This window comes from Lepidochelys kempii, chromosome 15, assembly GCF_965140285.1.
Source record: "Lepidochelys kempii isolate rLepKem1 chromosome 15, rLepKem1.hap1, whole genome shotgun sequence".
Taxonomy (NCBI): domain Eukaryota; kingdom Metazoa; phylum Chordata; order Testudines; family Cheloniidae; genus Lepidochelys; species Lepidochelys kempii.
In genome coordinates this window covers 21010909-21029291 of record NC_136394.1, presented here as the reverse complement: position 1 = coordinate 21029291, position 18383 = coordinate 21010909, and the positions used below count along the sequence as shown (strand labels likewise).

Genomic DNA, 18383 nt, shown 5'->3' with positions numbered 1-18383 from the left:
ATCTCCCTTGTAGTTGTTCCAGGATTCCTCTATAAACAGATTTTCCCCCCTCTTTAAATGTTATCGTTGGAGATTTGCCATTAAAATGACCCTTGGATGAAAACAAGCCCTTTTCTGAAAATGGCATTGACTCTTAGAGGTGTCTTCTGCATTTTTTCATTTTAGTTGGGATTTCTGTGTATCATGTTTATTAGATCCCAACTTTTATCCACCTACAAGTTCAATGTGGATTTTTAATTATTTTTTTTTAAATCACAGGCATCATTCCTCTACCACACGATTGCAGTTCTGCACTAGCATAACTCCATTCATTTCAATGGGGGCCACTTGCCTATACACCATAAATACCTCATGTAGGGTGACCAGATGTCCCGATTTTATAGGGACAGTCCTGATTTTGGGGTCTTTTTCTCACATAGGCACCAATTACCCGCCACCTCCTGTCCCGATTTTTGACACTTGCTATCTGGTCAGCCTAACCTCATGATCCGTTCTCCTGTATTCTCTGCTTGCAATCATGATTTCCATGGAGTTATATAGAGACAAAACTAGAATAATGCATTGGTGAACTGAGCTTATTTCTCCTTCGAACGTATTTGTTGGTACTCAGATGACGGAGTGAGTGCTTGGCGAGTACTGAATTTCCAGTGGCAGAGGAGAAAGCTCACTGGTTTTTGTTTTTAATTTTTGGAAGGGCAGAAAAACCTAAAAGAACTATAGTGTAGTTCAAGTAAACTCTTCTGAATTAGGAATACTGACTAAAAATGCCTTTTTTATCTGCATACTGAGCAAAATAACACGGGCGTCCTCCACAACAAGGGTGGATGGTCCAAATCAATGCACTGTGTCATTTAGACAATTGTTCTTCTTGCAGACTAAGTTGTCGTCTTCTGGGTCTTCTTCCCAAAAATGTTTTGTAATATTGCGGTTTGATTCCAAACTACTCTGTACTGCATCTCATCATAAGACACTCAGTGGGTGATCTGCCCTACCTCTGGCCCTTATATGTATAATGGTGTATAGAGACAATGAATAAACAGTCAGGGATCAGGGGAAAATTTCTCTGGTGCAGGAGCAGCATGGGGACAGCCTAAGTGACTGTGTGCTGCTTTCCCCTGCTCTCGTCCATAAGCCCTGGTGTATGGGGGCATGCTTGGGTCAGGGCCATAGTACCAAGTGCCATAGGAATTCTGGGCTGCAGTGCAATCCATAAGCAGCTATAGGCAGGCTGTCATAAGTTAGAGCAGATTTGAGACTTTTATAAATTATGTCATGTGACGATTTGGTCTCTGGAGCAGTTGAGAATCCAGAGGCCTCAAAGATGACCTAAATGTACCATTATCCTGACCCCCAAAACTGTGTCTTTTGTGCTGTCTCTCACAGAGGCCATAGGACTGAATCTGCCCTTCAAATTACAATGCACTGCTTGGTGTAAAGGGCAGCGTGAGAGCATCCGTATGTGTGGCTCTCTCTGTGCGGCTGGGTGTGCACTCACAGGCGTAAACACAAATTACAAAGCGGGAGTGTACCACTACAGAGACACTCGTGTCCTGAAATGATTTGTTGCTGTCTTAGAGCAGATACTGTGGAATTACAGTGAAGATAGAAACAGTCTCTGCTACTTTGAGCTAGCATAGCTGTTGGTTTAGCTCAGCTAGTGGGTCACTTTCCTAGAAGCCCAAGGAGCCATGGTTTTGTATTTCTTCTGTCAAACTACATTATTAATTGGCACAGATGCCGGCTCCTCTAAAGATGTACCCAGCAGTGACCACATCTGCTTGTGGTATAGGAACCTGTTGCTCTTGCAGCAGAATTGAGCTCACTTTTACCCCATGACACAAGCTGGGAAACGTAATGTTGCTGCTTTCCATGTTGATATTGCTACATTTTTATTGCTTCCTCCTCCCACAGAAGACTTAAACAGCGAGTGTTCGCAGAGAAACACCACAGTTCTGTTTTCTGTGGGTCTTTATAGGGCTGGCAGAGCTTGGAGAAGGCTAGAATTCTTTCTTTTTCTTTCTTTCTTTCCGTCTGTCATGCAGGGTGGGCCACTGTCAACTCCTGATGGCCCTAAATTCTAGCATGTATGGTTTCTAATTGCTTGTTGTTATTATTTATTATTTATGGATTATCAATTTGTAATGTGGTGGTACTTAGGAGCCTTAGTCATGGACCAGGACCCTATTGTGTGAGGCTCTGTGCAAACACAAAACAAAAAGACAGTCCTTGCCTCAAACATTTTACAGTCTTGATGCATGGTCTCAGCTGTCCTGGTCTCACTAATATTCAGACTTCTGTCTTCTATCTTCCCTCAAGGGAGGTAGTGTGCTCTTATGGTTAAATTAGGAGATTGGGAGTTAAAGAGATTGGGGGGCCAGATTCTGGGCTTTATCCTCCTTTGAAAACTCAGCCTAAGAGTTTTGTGAAAGACACAGCCCTTCTTTCCCCAACCGAATGGTCCCTCACTGAGTTTTCTTCCCCTTGTGGGCCTCTCCCCTGGACTTCCTTGATCTGGCCCTTAATTGTGAAGAAGGAGACGAGGTATCAAGTTTATTCTGCTAGAAGCAGAAAGGGAAGAAGCAATCAGATATATAGCTTCCTGGTCTGTGGGCAAAAGTAGCTCCTTCAGTTTAACAGAGGGTAAATATTATGCTAGATTTTCCAATTATACCAGACTGGCTGAGAACATTGTAAGCCGTAGGCCTGAAAGAAATAAAGAGAAAAATCAAGAAAGAAGCAAAACAATGTGTGCTACATAACCAGACTTACAAGGATGGGCTTATAAATATCTGCCTCACTGCTCTCCAAACACTATAATAATCTGGTGGTAATATTTCTTTGCAACTTGGCTCCATCCTCCCTACAGCTCTTCCTTACAGCTTCATTTAAACTAAAACCTCTCTATGTGAAAAGTTTAATGTGCAGATTACCTACTGTTTGATGACATCTTTCCCAGAACTCTTTTAAAAGACTACAAGGTCTCTTAAAAATGCTAATTAATAACTCGGCAGAAACCTTTGGAGACGTTAAGATTCGACTTGTCACAGTGAAAACTTTTTTAATAAGCAGCTGTGCAGCTGGGCTGCTGTGAAGAGAATGCTTCTTTAAAACATGACAAGTCCCCTCTGTAGCACTTTATGTTGATCGCTAGGAGACAGCGAGCTAATGGAGAACATGAATTCAAAAGCAGAGCTGCTGGAAACAGCTGCTGTTGAGTGTCCTACTGCATAGTGTGACTCTCAGATGCTCCTTTACTTTATTCGTTTGGTATCTGATAAATTGTGGCTTCATTAAAAGAGAGTCTCTATTGACTCTGTGTGGTGGACTTTTTCTTCTTTAAGTAGAAATTGTACAATGCCTGTGAGTTACATACTTACTCCTCCCAACAAATTCTCCCCACAAATTTCATTTTGTGCATGTCAAAGACATACTTATGGTCTCAGCAGGTCTATTTCCAAAGGGAGCCTTATAAAGTAAGCTCAGAATGTTAATTTGAAAATTGTAGTCCAAGATCCCTAAGCAAAGTGCTCTGGCAAGCTGAAGGAAATCAGCAATTTGTATTAGTTGGTATTTTGTTACTGTATAAATAAACCCCCCTCTGGATTGAAAGTCAATTTTAGCAACCTTTCTGGAAGCAATCTGAAACATTTGCCTCATCAGCCAGGGCCGGCATTGCAATGTCTCTGAAATACTCTTGCCACCAAAGTTAATTATTCATCCCTTTCTTAATTTGATTAAGATTGCATTTGAGAGATGCATCTGCAATAGGGGCAATTGGTACCTAGTTTTTAACCCAACAGGCAGAAAAAAATGGTTTCACATGACATTTATTTTTGTTGGCACCTATTTAGAGTTGATTTACACCTAGGATGCAGTAGCCAGATTGTCTCTTGGTAGATTACAGTTCAGTTGTACAAATAGGGTCGCAAAATATGTAATTGTATGTGACTTCATGATATTAATGATTCTTTTGAGAACAAAGGTTTTTATAAAGGCTGACCAGAGGGGGCAGTGAAATATAACCTGCTACTGTGTCTGCATTCAGAGCAAGACTATAATTACCATGCCCCTCATTTCTACCAGACAGTCAAGGGAAAAAACAGCCTCATATTTTTATGTACGTACCATATAAAAGCAAAATAAACCCAACCCCGAATCCAACACAAATCTTCCTCTTCTTAAATAATTTGTCTCACCACACAAGGAAAAACACAGGGTGTATTTCATACCAGTAAGTAACATTATAAAATGCAAACCCTAGTTTTGGGTAACATTCTCTACAGATTGCATTGTGCTCAGGGATCTTTTCTTGAGATCTTTAAAATCACTATTTTTTGGGCCTTTTTTTTTAAGTCAGGAACTTGTCTTTAAAAAAAGACACATTGATAATTGGAAAGAAAAAGGACAAAATAGTTTAACAAATCAGCAAATGCCATTGGTTTTGGTGGCTATACTTGTAAAACTGTCAGCTGAAGTCTATAGCATTACAGATGTCTTCAGGATCAAAGCTGACAAAACACGACGCAAGTCTATATTGTTTGGAAACTCAGCTCTCTGGCACTTTGTCTCTAAAGACAAATATTTTATATTATGAGATTTTTTTAAAAAAAGAATGTTTTAATTTAGTGCTTTAATTTAATTTAGTGTGAAAAATTCTGGCCTGTTTGGTCCCCGTGTACAAAACCAATAAATATCTGGGGAAAAGTCCAAAGAAAACATGGGGATCAACTAATTGTGGGGGACAAAGATTGAGAAAGAAGGGACAGGAGTACAGAGTAAGGCCCAAAACGAGGGATCCAGAAAGGGGCATAGAACAGAGAGTCCTGGACAATGCCCACTGCCCTGAGAGAGAATCTACGGCAGTGGTTCTCAAACTTATCTGATTCTGCCCCCCTTCTTTGTGTCTGTAGGCGTTTACGCCCCTGACCGCCACCCAAGCACATGTGCTGATTAAAAAAACAAACAAACCATGCAATTCTCACTAAATATTAAAAACAGTAAGGCATTGATTCAGACAGAGCCAATGATCCATTGTAATAAGAGCAAGTCTACACTGTAGTTGATGCTTACAACTAAATGCACACACTGCGTCATAGCAAACGGATTCACGTACAGATGGCAACGACTTTGTATAATGATATGCAAACTTAACAGAAATCTGTCAAAATGCACAGCGCCATCTAGAGTCAAAGGCACAGCACCATCTGAGGACCTGCTATGTCTGGAGGAATCAGCTTTGCTAGTTAATTCATTCCTCTGGGTAAAATTTGCTGTGTGCAGTAAGATATTTTTTCTCCCCTAAAGCTCCCCTTCCCCTCTGAATACATTCTGCCCCACACTCCTGTTGAGACCTCTGATCTAGGGAATCAGTGAATGCCAGTTTGACGGCCCTGGAGACTGAATCTTCTGTTTAAGCACAGAACAGATACAGCCTGGGTAAGCACAGTGTAATGTGCCCGAGCTCTCACCTGGAGGAGCCAGAGAGGATACTTCATAATTCCACGGCCCATTCAGTCTTTGGACAGTCTGAAGGGATCCCGAACATGATTGCCAGTTAGTGCCATATGTGCTGGTGGTTTCTGTGATCTGGCACTTGTCTGTTGGGAACTAGATTTATATCAACAAATTAATTTTGTAACAATTTTTTAGCCACCCTTAGCTGGATTTGAACCAGTAACACAGAGGTGAAAGATATATTCTGTCCCATCATAGAATTATAGAAATGTAGGGCTGGAAGGCACCTCAAGAGGTCATTTAGTCCATTCCCCTTATGCTAAGGCAGGGTTAAATATACCTAGACCATCCCTGACAGATGCTTGTCTATCCTGTTCTTTAAAAACTCTAATGATAGGAATTCCACAACCTCGCTAGGTAACCAGTACCAGGTTTAACTATCCTTATAGCTAGAAAGTTTTTTTCCCTCTAATAGCCAAATTAAATCTCCCTTGCTGCAAGCTAAGCTGAATACTTCTTTTCTGACCCTCAGTGGACCTGAAGAACAATTGTTCTTCCTCTTCTTTACAACAGACTTTATATATTTTGTCCCATCCCCCTTAAGCGTCTCTTCTGTGACTAAACATGCCAATTCTTTCAACCTTTTCCCATAAGTTATGTTTTCTAAATATATCTTAATATTAACAACAATTATAACTTGCATTGGGTAATATTTTTGATTAGTGAGTAAAATTGTATTCGTTTTTTCATTATCATCATCATGATAAAGATAAGAGAATAAATGTTGTGCCTTAGGATTTCCAGGTTAGTTTTGTCCTTACAAGTCTCTGGAGTCATCTAGTCCCCTGAAACTTAGAGATAATTTTTTTACAGCCATGCAATGACTTTTCTTTCTTATGAGTAAATAACTGGGAAAAAATATCAGCAGAAAATAGATGCATTCAATAGATGGATACAGCTATGAAACTGTTGAGTGTTTTTGCTATAGAGTTATGGGCATTTTCAGGGAGAAAGCTGTCAACATGGGGAAAAAAAAGATGGAAGATCATCTGGACATTGAGCTTTTGTTTTGAGAGTCTGTAAAGAGTGCCACTAGGAAACATCTGTATTTTATGTATTTATGATTACTAACACCCAAGGCTATATCAACTTTCAACTTTCTACAGAGCGTTACACTGTATGAAAATGACCCATACAGTCAGAGAAGTCATGAAGCAAAATCCGTCACAAGCAAGGAAAAATTCTTTGGTGAAATGGAACAATCCTGAGCCTTGGTCTCATCAGAATTCTTCACAGATTGCTCAGGGTTGCCCTTGATGCTCTTTAATCTTCTTTCCTCTAGTTAGCTTCTTTGGAATGAAAAAGAAAGCCTTATGGTACAATATAATCTAGCTGCATCATTAATGGAACAGATGGTCATTTTTGTCTTGGACTACAAAATTGTATAGCTAGGTATCTGTCCTTTTTGGCAAGGTTACCTGCTTGAATTTCATGTTATACAATAAGCGATATTAAAAATCTGAAAAATCCACAAAAACATGACGAGGGGACAAATTTAAATGAAATCAGTGTATTAGGAATGATACTCTGTTTCCCCTCACCCTCAGGAAACTGTTTCTTTGTAACTCATGGTGCATGGTCATTTGTGGTTCCAGGTCCCCTTTTAAAAAAATATGTATGTTATGTTTCATAATGAGATCTATGTCTGGTTGGAACGTGTCATTGAGATAACAGCAGGTATGTGCGAGAAGGCAGGAAAGAGCTGGTGCTTGAAATATGGCATATCTACTCTCCCGCACTATTTTCTATGGCTATTCCAGTCTTCTGGAATAAGGCCCTGAGCCCCAGAGATCATCCCATGCCTTCCTATAGCATTGCATCCCACTCCCTGGAATTCACGTGGTAAAGAGCTTTTCTGTGTAATACCCATGCCCATTGATCACTATTGTTACTAGTTGGCATGTAAACTTCTCTGTGTCTGTCTCTGATCTGATGGTTTAGTTTGTTTGTTTGAATGATAGCAGCCCACACATTTTTTCCAGCATATCCATGTGGCTGAAGGAGTATATTAATGGAAGATTGAGTACCAGAGCTTTGCCAGAGGCAGATCATTACAAGACAGAGCTGGGGATTTATTAAGGGCCTAAGAGGCTGAGTACTTTCAACTCTCCATGGCTTCAGTGAGCTGAGGGTACTTGCCACCTCACAGAACTGGGCCCTAAATGAACCATTTTAGGTTTTAATGTATTCCTCACATCAACCGTTGTTGTGGACAGTAGTTTTCTTTTCATTCCTTGTTCTGAGGAATATAGGTTCAAGCCTGGAAATTCTAGATGCATGGAGCTCTCCTTGCCTTTAATAGGACTGAGAGGTGTTGGGTGATTTGGAGTGTATACGTCATCTTAATTCATTACTGTGGATAATTTCTGAGACTCATAAATTAGAGATGGAAAAGGCTTGTTAGGTAATTCTTGTTTATCTTTAACTTAACAAGAGTGAAAAAACTGAAGGCTTTGCCTTTATAAAAAAATAAAATAAAATAACCTATGTTTACTTACTTCCACTAGGTGGATCCTCTGGCTCTCATATATTGACTCCCCAGACATGATAATAAGAGGCTACCTTTCAGTTACAGCCCTTATCTGCATTCCTTAATGCAAATAGTATCCCATGGTAGTGTAAATTTCAATCACTGGTGAGCAACTGTGACCTCTGGGGTGGGCATTTTCTGGCAGTTGGTGTCTCGCTGGAGGTATGGAGAGCCCAAAGCAGAGCTCTTAACCACTAGGAAATGTTGAGCCCAGTGGTCCTGTTTATCCAGTTGAAACTTACACGGTAAAATCCTAGCTCCTACAAAGCCTATGGACCAGCAGGTGCCCCATAACAAAAGACATGAATGTCCTAGCAATCAGGGGATATGGTCTGTATGTTTTGTGCATGTACATCCCTGATCCAGAAACATCTCCTAAACTTTGCCCACCTCCCCCACAAATTATTCGTATTGCAGGAGTAATCTGAGGGGGATGGCACACAAGGGGGCACAGTTGGGATGTTTTTGTAGGGTTAATGTGCACTCCTCTCTGTGGTCCAACATTTTGACTCCATATTTGGAGCTAACCAAGTCAGTGGCAAGAAATGTGTCTTGTCTCTGGCTGAAAGAGAAAATACGAAAAGGCCATATCACATTTCCTGGGGACTGTAGTATCATAGCAACGGTTGTCTGTCTCACTCCTGTGCTGCTGTATCATTTAATGCTTCACAGCCTTTCCTCAAGGGTGGAATCCATGCCACTGGAAAAATTACTGCCCATGAATTGGTACAGTTGTTGGATAATTACAGTACAAAAAATGTATATCTACAAAATACACCATTATTGACTCTATTTAGAGTGAACGGTTGCTTCTGCATAAGAATACGGGATTTTATCTCCCCCTTCCCCCCCCCAAGGACTTTTAATGGAAAGCTAATTATTAAAGCTGGTGAGAAATTTTTTGTCAAAATGCTTTTTGTTGGAAAATGCTAATTTGTTGAAACTGAAACCCTTCATGATGAAGGATTGGTTTCCACAAATTTCCCACATCAAAAAAATTATGCCAAAAAAGTGTCAAGATTATTAAAACATCCTAATTTTATTAAAACATCCCTATTTCTACATTTTTCAAGTGACAAATTCACTTTTTTTGGTTTGAAACAACCTTTTGTTTAGAAATATAAATTAATTTGTTAGTTTTTTAAAAAGTGAAAAGGCCGTAATTGAAATGAAATGTTTTGAATTATCTAAACAAAACATTTTGTTTGACCGGATCTAGATGTGGAGTTTATGACTTTTAAACTGATTTAGGATGGGGAATTTTTTATTTTTAATTCTTGCAGGATGGGAAAATGGTCCCCTGCCCAACTATCCTTTACTATATGTTAATAGTGCCTGGCTCCCTTAACTAGATGTGGCTTTTCTTGTCACTTTTCCTCCAAACTGAGGACTTTACATGGAAAATGAGAACACTGTTCCTGAATAATTTATGATCAACAGCAGAAACAGAGACTTTGTTCTACCCTAGCACTTGTGTTGGCAAAACTTTTGTTGGTCACAGGGGGTGTGAAAAAACACACCCCAACCTACATAAGTTTCACCAACTAAAGCACTGGTGTGGACAGCGCTGTCAGTGGGAGATTCTCTCCTGCTGACATAGCTACTTGCCACTCATTGGGGGTGGTTTAATTATCCCGGCGGGAGAGCTCTCTCCTGTCGGCATAGCGCAGCTGAAGCAATACAGATTTGCCGCTGTAAGGTCCGTAGTGTAGACATAGCCAGAGTCCCTGCCCTGAGGAACTAGAGAATATCCATGTCACAGAATGCATCACCTTAATGATCACCCTGATTAACATGGAGAGGCCAAGGATTCAGTGCTTATGGAAATTGAATTCCTTCTTTGCCCCTACAGAAGGTCAGAGTTGAGGGTGATGTGAGATGTTCACATTTCTGCTGCCCATGCTTTAGCTTGTTCTGTGATTCTGTGCAGGACTTCATATCACTAGTGTCAATCTGGCTTCTTTAATGGGCACTACAAATACGACACATAAAAAAGATTACAGTATTGTTTGGAAACCACCTGTAAGCAGTCATGATTTACTGGCTGCCTTGGTTTGTCAGGTCTCACTATTGCGGAGCACTGACAGCATTTATACGATGTAAGTTATTGCAGTGTGAGAGCATTTGCAAAGTGTCATAAAAGTTTTAAAAAAGCTAAACAACCCTTGCCTTTGCTTGTACAGCCTGGATAAACTGCTTTCTATTGCGTTATCTAATCTCAGGGTTGACACTATCACAGCAATGTAGATTAAACCGAACCTCTTCTGAGGAAATACAGTCGTAGGAAATATAAGAGAGGAACCAAAATGACACAGAAATCTGAGAGCCCATGGTGTTTGACTTTAGGTTCAGATAGTTCAATACATTTCTCTTGCTAGAACTTGCTGATATAGGGAAGTGTGCACTGGGGTGGAGCTACAGTCTAAGGAAGAACAAAGCCACATTACCTGAATTACCACATAGAGTGGGCAGACCTTCACCAGAATATATGGTTCTCTAGCATACTAAATCAATTAATAGATTACATTTTTGTTTTCCCTTTTTGCACAGCTGACTCCTCAACACCAGATGGTGCTGTCATCCATCACTTACATCGGCTGCTCCCTGTCCATCTTCTGTTTGACTATCACTCTGGTCACGTTTGCTATACTGTCGTGAGTAATTTTAACTGTATACCTGCTGAGCAAATATCACCCTAAAAGTCTGGCAGTTTAATGCAAACATTTTCATTTCAGACCACCGAACTGGATATTTTCAGGTGTTCAAAGGTTATTAATTCCCTAAGCCCCTTTAATTAGATTCTACACATAAATTTGTAACGGTTGGTTGTTCCTCAGTTTAATTTCCCAGAATGGGAAAGTCTTTAAATAGCAACTTACATCCTTGTAATATATATCTCGTTTTGCTCTGGTTTTAGAATTTGAAAAGAGGGTTTGAGGCTGGTATCAGGGCTGATACTGAGGTCGATGGGAGTTTAGCCTGAGTAAGGACTGCAGGACTGGGACTTCACGTTTGCCTTTATGTTCATCCGAAGCAAGGCTGTATAAAGAGGCATGACAGGATGCAGGGGCAATGCTTCCTTCTTGTCGCTCATCCTCTTGTGCTGCAGGCATTTGGGAAGGGGTTATTAGAACGGCCACCGAAAGCTCAGGGAGAAGAGACTGCTGTGGCAAAAACTCTCACGGTGAAACACTGCACCTTCTGAGGTCAAGTTGAGTTTTGCAGTTGCCTTCAATGGGGCCAGGGTAAGGAATGGTGGAAGCTCCCTAAAAGTCAGGGGGCCACCAGCGCCTGAACCATGGCCCTACTCCTTGTGCCGCCCCTTCTCCCTGAGCCCCCACCTTTGTGCTGCACCTTCCCCCGAGGCCCCACTCGTGCGCCACCTCTTTCCCCCAAGACTCTGCCCCCCTACCCCCCTGTTTGCTTCTCTCTGTCCCGTCCCCTCCCCGCCATCACTCGCCCTTATGGCTGCTTTTAAAAGTGATGGGGCCATGGCCCCCGCGTTTTCCGCGGCCCCGGCGAGTTTAAGTGTGATGGAAGTGCTGCAAAGGACTTCTGCTGGCCCCACTGCATGGGGATGAATTTCACAGCAGGCTAGGAAGAGATTTTAATTTTTGGTTACGATGTTCTTTGCTTTCAGTCCGCTGTGAATACATCGTTGCTTGCTGCTGCCTTATTTCTGTGGAGACGCTTCCCCACTCTTACTAAAGGCAACTTTATGGTGGTAACAATGTAATTGTTAATCAGCTTCTCTCCAGGATGCTGAGACAGCTCGCTAGTGACCTGTTTGGGGACTGATGCAGAGCCTTGCGTGGTCCTTTGCACAGGGGTGAATTCCACCCATTATTTTTTCAAAGAGCTTCGTCATCTAGACGTAGGGAAATGCGTAGTCACTCTTTTTCCAGCTGGATTTGCCTGCTCTACCATGTTTCTTTCATAGTTTAAGTGGCTGCCACTAACTTGTACCTAAAATTAGGTTGAGTCAATCTTATACTGAGCCCGAAAAATTATCCAAGAGACTTCTCAAAGCAATTTCTGAGTTGTGTTACTTGAGCCTTGACTTAGACAGTGAACAAAATACAATGGGCAGCACACTGCAGTATAGAGACCAAAAACCAAGGTGATGAAAATGATAATAGGATGCACTCAGAAAGGACCCACATCATGCCAGCCAATTTGTTTACCACAGTGAGAATTCAGACAGAGAGTGAGACTTCCAGGGATGGATACAGAATATAATTTGGGGAGGTAGCAATTAATGCTGCATTTCCATATTCATAGATAAGTCACCCACCTGTAGATACTAGCACAATGCAGTATTATAAAAATATGGAAATGATGGGATTGATTCTCCACTCACTCACTTTGGTGTAACTCCTTTGACTTCACTGGAGTTATTCCTGGTTTACATCTGTGTAAGTGAGATGAAAATCAAGCCCAGTGTAGTTAATTGTGAAGAGCGGTAAGATGATTTGGCTATGAAAGATACCAGATACAACCACATTAACACAGAAACTAATTGTTAAAAATGAAAATGGATTAAAATGCCATTTACATATTTAAAGAAAACCCCAACATCCCCAAATTGCTTGTTACTCTTCTGAAGAATCTATAGCCTAGACCCTGATCTCAAGTTTTATTGCCTAAAAGATGGTCTAGATAATACTTAGTCCTGCCATGAGTGCAGGGACCTGGACTAGACGACCTCTCAAGGTCCCTTCCAGTCCTATGATTCTATGTAGAACTTTAGAATTGACGCTGAAATATAAAATACTCAGTAGACTATAATCCTACATTGGCAGATAGGAATGGGCAAGATGATGGAATAAATCTTTCCTATCTCTAATTTATATGAATTTGGCGTATATTTTTCACACAGAACTGAAACAATTATATCACATCATCCTACCTTTGTTTTCAAGCTCTTACTCTACCTCTGCTGGCCTCGTTTTCAAACAGTCCCTTAGTAGGACAAACAAATCCAACAAACCAAGTGAAATTCACTCCAGTGCTTGTGCTAAAGCCCTCTGCACAACTTCAGCCTCCTGTTAGTAATGTGAAAGCCCTTTAGTGGTCTCTCTGCACTGGAAGACTTTTGCCATCCAGCTCTTGAGACAGTTAGGAGGATGAAATAGACATTTATCATTGATTGTTATTTGTATAACAACAGTATCAACTGAAGTCCGGGCCCACTGTGCTCGGTGCTGTACAAACACACAGTAAGATACAGTCCTTGCCCCAAAGAGCTTACAATCTAAATAGATAAGGCAAAGGACGGGAAGGGAAACAGAGGCACAGAGAGAGGCAGTGACTTGCCCAAGGTCACACACCAAATCAGTGGCAGAGCTGGGAACAGAATCCTTGTCCATTGAGCCCAGTCCAGGGCCTTAGCCACTAGACCAACTGCCTCCTAATCATTCAAGGGCTTATCTGTTCACTCAAGTGTAATTTCTGAGCATCCTGTTAAGAGGACCAGGTTTAGAAGCTGGATTATATGAGGCGTTTATTGCCCTACAGCAACAACAAAACACTAGCTGTCATGTTTGTTGAGTTTGTTCCAACACTGTGATATTCCTTCTAAGTCTCCTGGTCTGAGAGGCCATGCATGGACGCACTGTTCCCAGCTGGAGCTCTGAGGCACTATGATAATATAACACATGGAAACACCAGTTTCCAAAGGGCTCCAAAGGCTACATGTGTGTTCTTGGGCAGTCAGCACCTTTGCTAGTGGGAGATCTACTCCATGGATCCCTCGCTGCTTCTGACTGTGAGAGCAGAACAGCGGATGGAAGAAGGTTTGGGAAGGAAAGGAGCTATGTTACTTCATACAGCTCCCAGGAAGACACCAGGGCTGTGGAGCCTATAGGGAAACGGGAAACATCAGAAGACTTAAAAGAAGAGCTTGGACACAGCTTATAGTCACAAGGCTGAGTTACACCATTCATACATAGCATTTCTTTGAAACCATGCCATGTCACTTAAAATAATTTGATTAGTTTTTACTGGAGGACAGGACCTCATTGGACAACTGAAGGGAAATGTTGCAAACTAGTTTTAAATGGCTGTGAGCTAAGCAGAGTGGAATCTGTTGAGTTCTTAGCTTCTGTACACACTGGCAACAGATGGCCAGTGTCTAAGAGTGCTGCAGCCTTACTTGCTTTCTGGATTGGTGATGCTTCAGTTTATGTCTACATGAAGTTCATAACTAGAAAGACACTGGCACTGTGCAACGCTACGTGTCTTTGAATTACTTGTAGGACATAGATAGACAGACCTCTATGTCTCTTCAATAAACCCTTGATATTCTAAATGGGTGTTGGCTAAAACGATGACAAAAAAAGCCAACACGACAAAAAAGCTGTACTTGTTTTCCACCTAGCCTGTGTCATTGTGTCATCTGGTGGCAGGCATTATATGATGTATCATCATGAGCAGTTGGCAATGCGGCAAGATGTGTAGGAAAGATGGAAGTGCCTATCTTTGTGTACGGACAGTACTATCATTCATGATGCCAAACATCCAGCCCAGTTACTGAAAGGGTTAAAACTGATAGATAGGGACTGGCAGGCATTGGATTAAATAAGAAAATCTGCTGTCCCTAAATCTTCTTCTCTTTTTAGAATCAAATTATGTTGAGGATCTGAAATATTCAGACAAGTGGAGGTTTTTCACTTCCTGGTTGTGGCTGGGAAACGAAGCAAGAGTGCCAGAAAACTTTTAAGAAAGTGTGTTGTTCTCTTAGGATTTTCAGCCTGCTTTTCTAGAGCTAAGAGAGAAAGGTTCAGACTTTTTGTATTGTGTTAATGCCCAGGTGACATCACCAGGGTCAGGGCCCCACTGAGCTAGGTATTGCACAGATGCACAGAAAGATACAGTGCCCGCCCTGCCCCGAAGCTGGCAATCTTATCCAAGTCAAACCTAAATCTGAGCCTTTTTAGGGTCACTCATTCCTACTGAAATAGGCATAAAATGCTTGTGTTGAATACAAGTTAAAATCAAGCTGTGATGTCATTTGGGCTGGATTCTGCAAGATGTGGAGGGTCTTCTGCAAGGTGCTGATCTGCCTCTGTGCCCACTGACATCCTTCAGTGCTCAGCACCTTGCAGGATCGGGCTCTTTATTAATACTCTTCCACCCATTACTAGTAGAGCTACTTAATGTGCACCTCGATCCTTTTGGTTTGTTCAGTGTTGTGTCAGCATATTGGGGAACCTGATTAAACACAGCTTAATCCTGAAGGAAGAAAGGACTCAAAACCGCATCATAAAAAATAACCCCATGCAAATAAATCATAAATGTATTACTGCTTCTTGGAATATTGTTTTACTCATAAGCCTTTCCTCCTTCACCCAGATCTGTCAGCACCATGCGTAATCAACGCTACCACATCCACGCCAACCTGTCCTTTGCCATCCTGGTGGCTCAGATCCTGCTTCTCATCAGCTTTCAATTCAGCCCTGGAATGGTAAGTATTTAAAAGCACATTTTGCCTTTTTTTTTTTTTTTGGCAAGTCACCTCCATGGACGTAAATATAGCATGCCAAGAGCAAGATTGTGTGTATTACAACCTTTCTCTTATTTTAAACACACCTCTAAGCCAAATATCCTAACCCACAGCACAAGACAAAGCAAGTTAAAGGCTTTTATACCCCCAAACTATTTTATCTCTGCATCCGTCCGTGCTTGGCATTTGAAAAATAAAAACAGAGATGCTGATCATCAAATGTATGAAACTATTTCTATTCTGTTCCATTCTACCTAGATTCTCATACTGCCCTCATCACCATAGTGTCCAAACACCTTAGTGCATTAATTAATCTAACTAACATCTATCACGTTTGGTTCATCCTTTCTCTCCAGGGAGGAAATTGCATGTGCTGTAGCATTTTGTATAGGTAGGATTTTTTCCCAGTATGTGCATATTGCATTAGACAAGGAAAATTGAAGAAGTGCCCCTTGCATTTTGAGTGGAAAGAGTTGAGGTTTCTGGTGGTCCTAGTTCCTGTGGCAGTTAAGTTCTTCAGTCTTGGACTAGCTCCTGAGAAAGCTCTGTCTCCTGCACAGATGAGCTTTACTTGTGTGGCAGAAAGTTCTGTTGTGCTAAGGAACATAATTGTTGACCACAGTCCTTATCCTGGAGTTTTAGATGATTTTTTGGCTGTCATGGCCTTAGGCAATTTGAGCAAATTGAAGATAAGGACCAAGACCTTAAACTTGATTCAGTATTCTATGGAAAACCAGTGCAGAGAGTGAAGACAGGTTTGATGTGCTTGGGATAGCCATGCTGCTGAAGAGACGCGCTGCAGGGTTCTGCACTGGCTGGAGTTTCCTAAGGGCTGATGGCTCCTTGCCCCAGGTATAAGCATTGTTGTAGTTCAGGTGGAAGGTGATGAAGGTGTGCATAACCAAAGCCAGGTCATCGTCTACCAATATGGGACAGAGTTTCTTAGCCAGGCAGAGATGGTAGAGAGCATTACTTGAGGGTGCTGCTTTGTGAGTATGGACTGAATTGACCAATTGTAGGTGTGTACCTGTTTTCAGGAAGGGACCGCTCCCACCTTGAAGTTCTTATAAGACTTTGAAAGCAATGTACTAACTTTTCATTTAAAACTATGGGCCATATTGAACTCTGAGATGTACTGGTCTTCAGTCTATGGACACATCCTGCAGATGAAAAGTTCCTTGCTCCAAGCAGCTGCAGGATCAGGACTGATACCATTTGTTAGACCAGAATAATAGGGATGTGCCAAGTTACCCACAACAGATGTAATGAGCAAATAGATCTGGCTTCCCACCAGAGGAAGAACATGTAATTTGTTACCATTGATGTACTTGTGTTTGTGGCTTTTATTAAAAAAAGCTATTTAAAATTAACACAGGATCCTAAGATGTAAATTCCCTCCTGCATCAGGAGAAAACAACATCTTATTTTTAGATAATGTTCCACAGCACTTCAGATTTTTAATAGAACAAAACTTGGCTGCTTTGGAGATCAGCGGCTGTACCATACTGCTTTTGACAACCAACATGCAGGTTCTTATTCATCTGTCATTCTTTCTGTTTTCAGTACAAGCACATATGAGAGCTGTGTGCTTTTCATTCGGGCAACACAAAACATAGGTAAATTTGTATTCAAATCAACTGGCATCCTGTGGGCTTCTGGTAAGTTGTTAATATCTGGCATTTACAGAGTTTTCATCTGAGGATCTAAAAGCACTTTGTAAAACTGGGTATCCTTATTTTCATTTTACAGAAGAGTGATCTCAAACACAGAGAGGACAAAAAGTAGTAGAAGATCACCCAGTGAATCAATAGCAGAGCCAGGAATAGAATATAGGGAATCCTGATTTCTAATATCATACCATCTGGAGTCATCATAGAATCTCAGGGTTGGAAGGGACCTCAGAGGTCATCTAGTCCAACCCCCTGCTCAAAGCAGGACCAATCCCCAATTTTTAGCTGAGATCCCTAAATGGCCCCCTCAAGGATTGAACTCAGAACCCTGGGTTTAGCAGGCCAAATGCTCAAACCACTAAGCTATCCCTCCCCCCGTGGGAGGGAGGGAAGGAAGGAAGCATAGTCCATGGGCTATACTTTTCTCACTAGTGGTCCATGCTGCCCTTCTCTCACCACATCTGCCAATATGGCCCTGTGTTTCTCATGTCTTGGCACCCTTGCTTTAGATGATGATGATTTTCAGGAGCAGTGTCATTTGTGGAGCCATGGCATTTGTCTTTCCACCCATGTGTCAGCCCCTGACGTGCACAGCTCAGGGGTGAAGGTTGACATAAAAACATGAAAGAAAAATGAACAATTCACCCCAAATTTCCTATCAGCTGAAACCTTAGCAGGTCCTGAGTGAACATGATAAGGTGCTGGGGAGAAAATGACAGCGAATGGTTTAACTTTAGATGGAAAATAAAATGCAGACTGCAGAAAACAGCAACAGTGATACAATCTGAAATAGAAAACAAGGGAAGTCTCACACTAAAATAATGCTCAATAGATCAGGAAGGCTGCTAAAACTTCACCTAGAGGACAGTCTTGGGGGAAATAAAATACATATAGGGAATAAAACAACATTGACAAAAAAGATGATCTCATTGTCATGGTCTCTCTCTTGCAATTTCCACTGATACAGGGTTTTGAACAAAAGCCCTTTGGCTCCTCACCTGCTCTCCCCACCTAGTCTTTTAAAATGCTAAGAATTCTCAGTTGCCTTTCTGGTGAAGGCTCCTTCTTTATGGGTGGCTGTTGCCAAAGCTGACCATGTTCACCAAGCTCTTGGCCTCTTATGGTACTGTGGCCCTGTCTGCACGCATACGCGGATCGTTTAATT

The 18383-nt window shown here is 41.5% G+C and overlaps 1 protein-coding gene across 3 annotated transcripts in view; it reads left to right on the top strand.

Moving 5' to 3' along the window:
* Positions 1-18383, top strand: part of ADGRD1 (adhesion G protein-coupled receptor D1) — a 242185-nt gene that overhangs the window by 148114 nt on the left and 75688 nt on the right. For all 3 annotated transcript variants that reach the window (XM_073312940.2, XM_073312941.2, XM_073312938.2), the window contains 2 exons: positions 10595-10698; positions 15398-15509. In XM_073312940.2, the coding sequence (XP_073169041.2) occupies positions 10595-10698; positions 15398-15509 (216 nt within the window). The remainder of the gene's footprint in view (positions 1-10594; positions 10699-15397; positions 15510-18383) is intronic.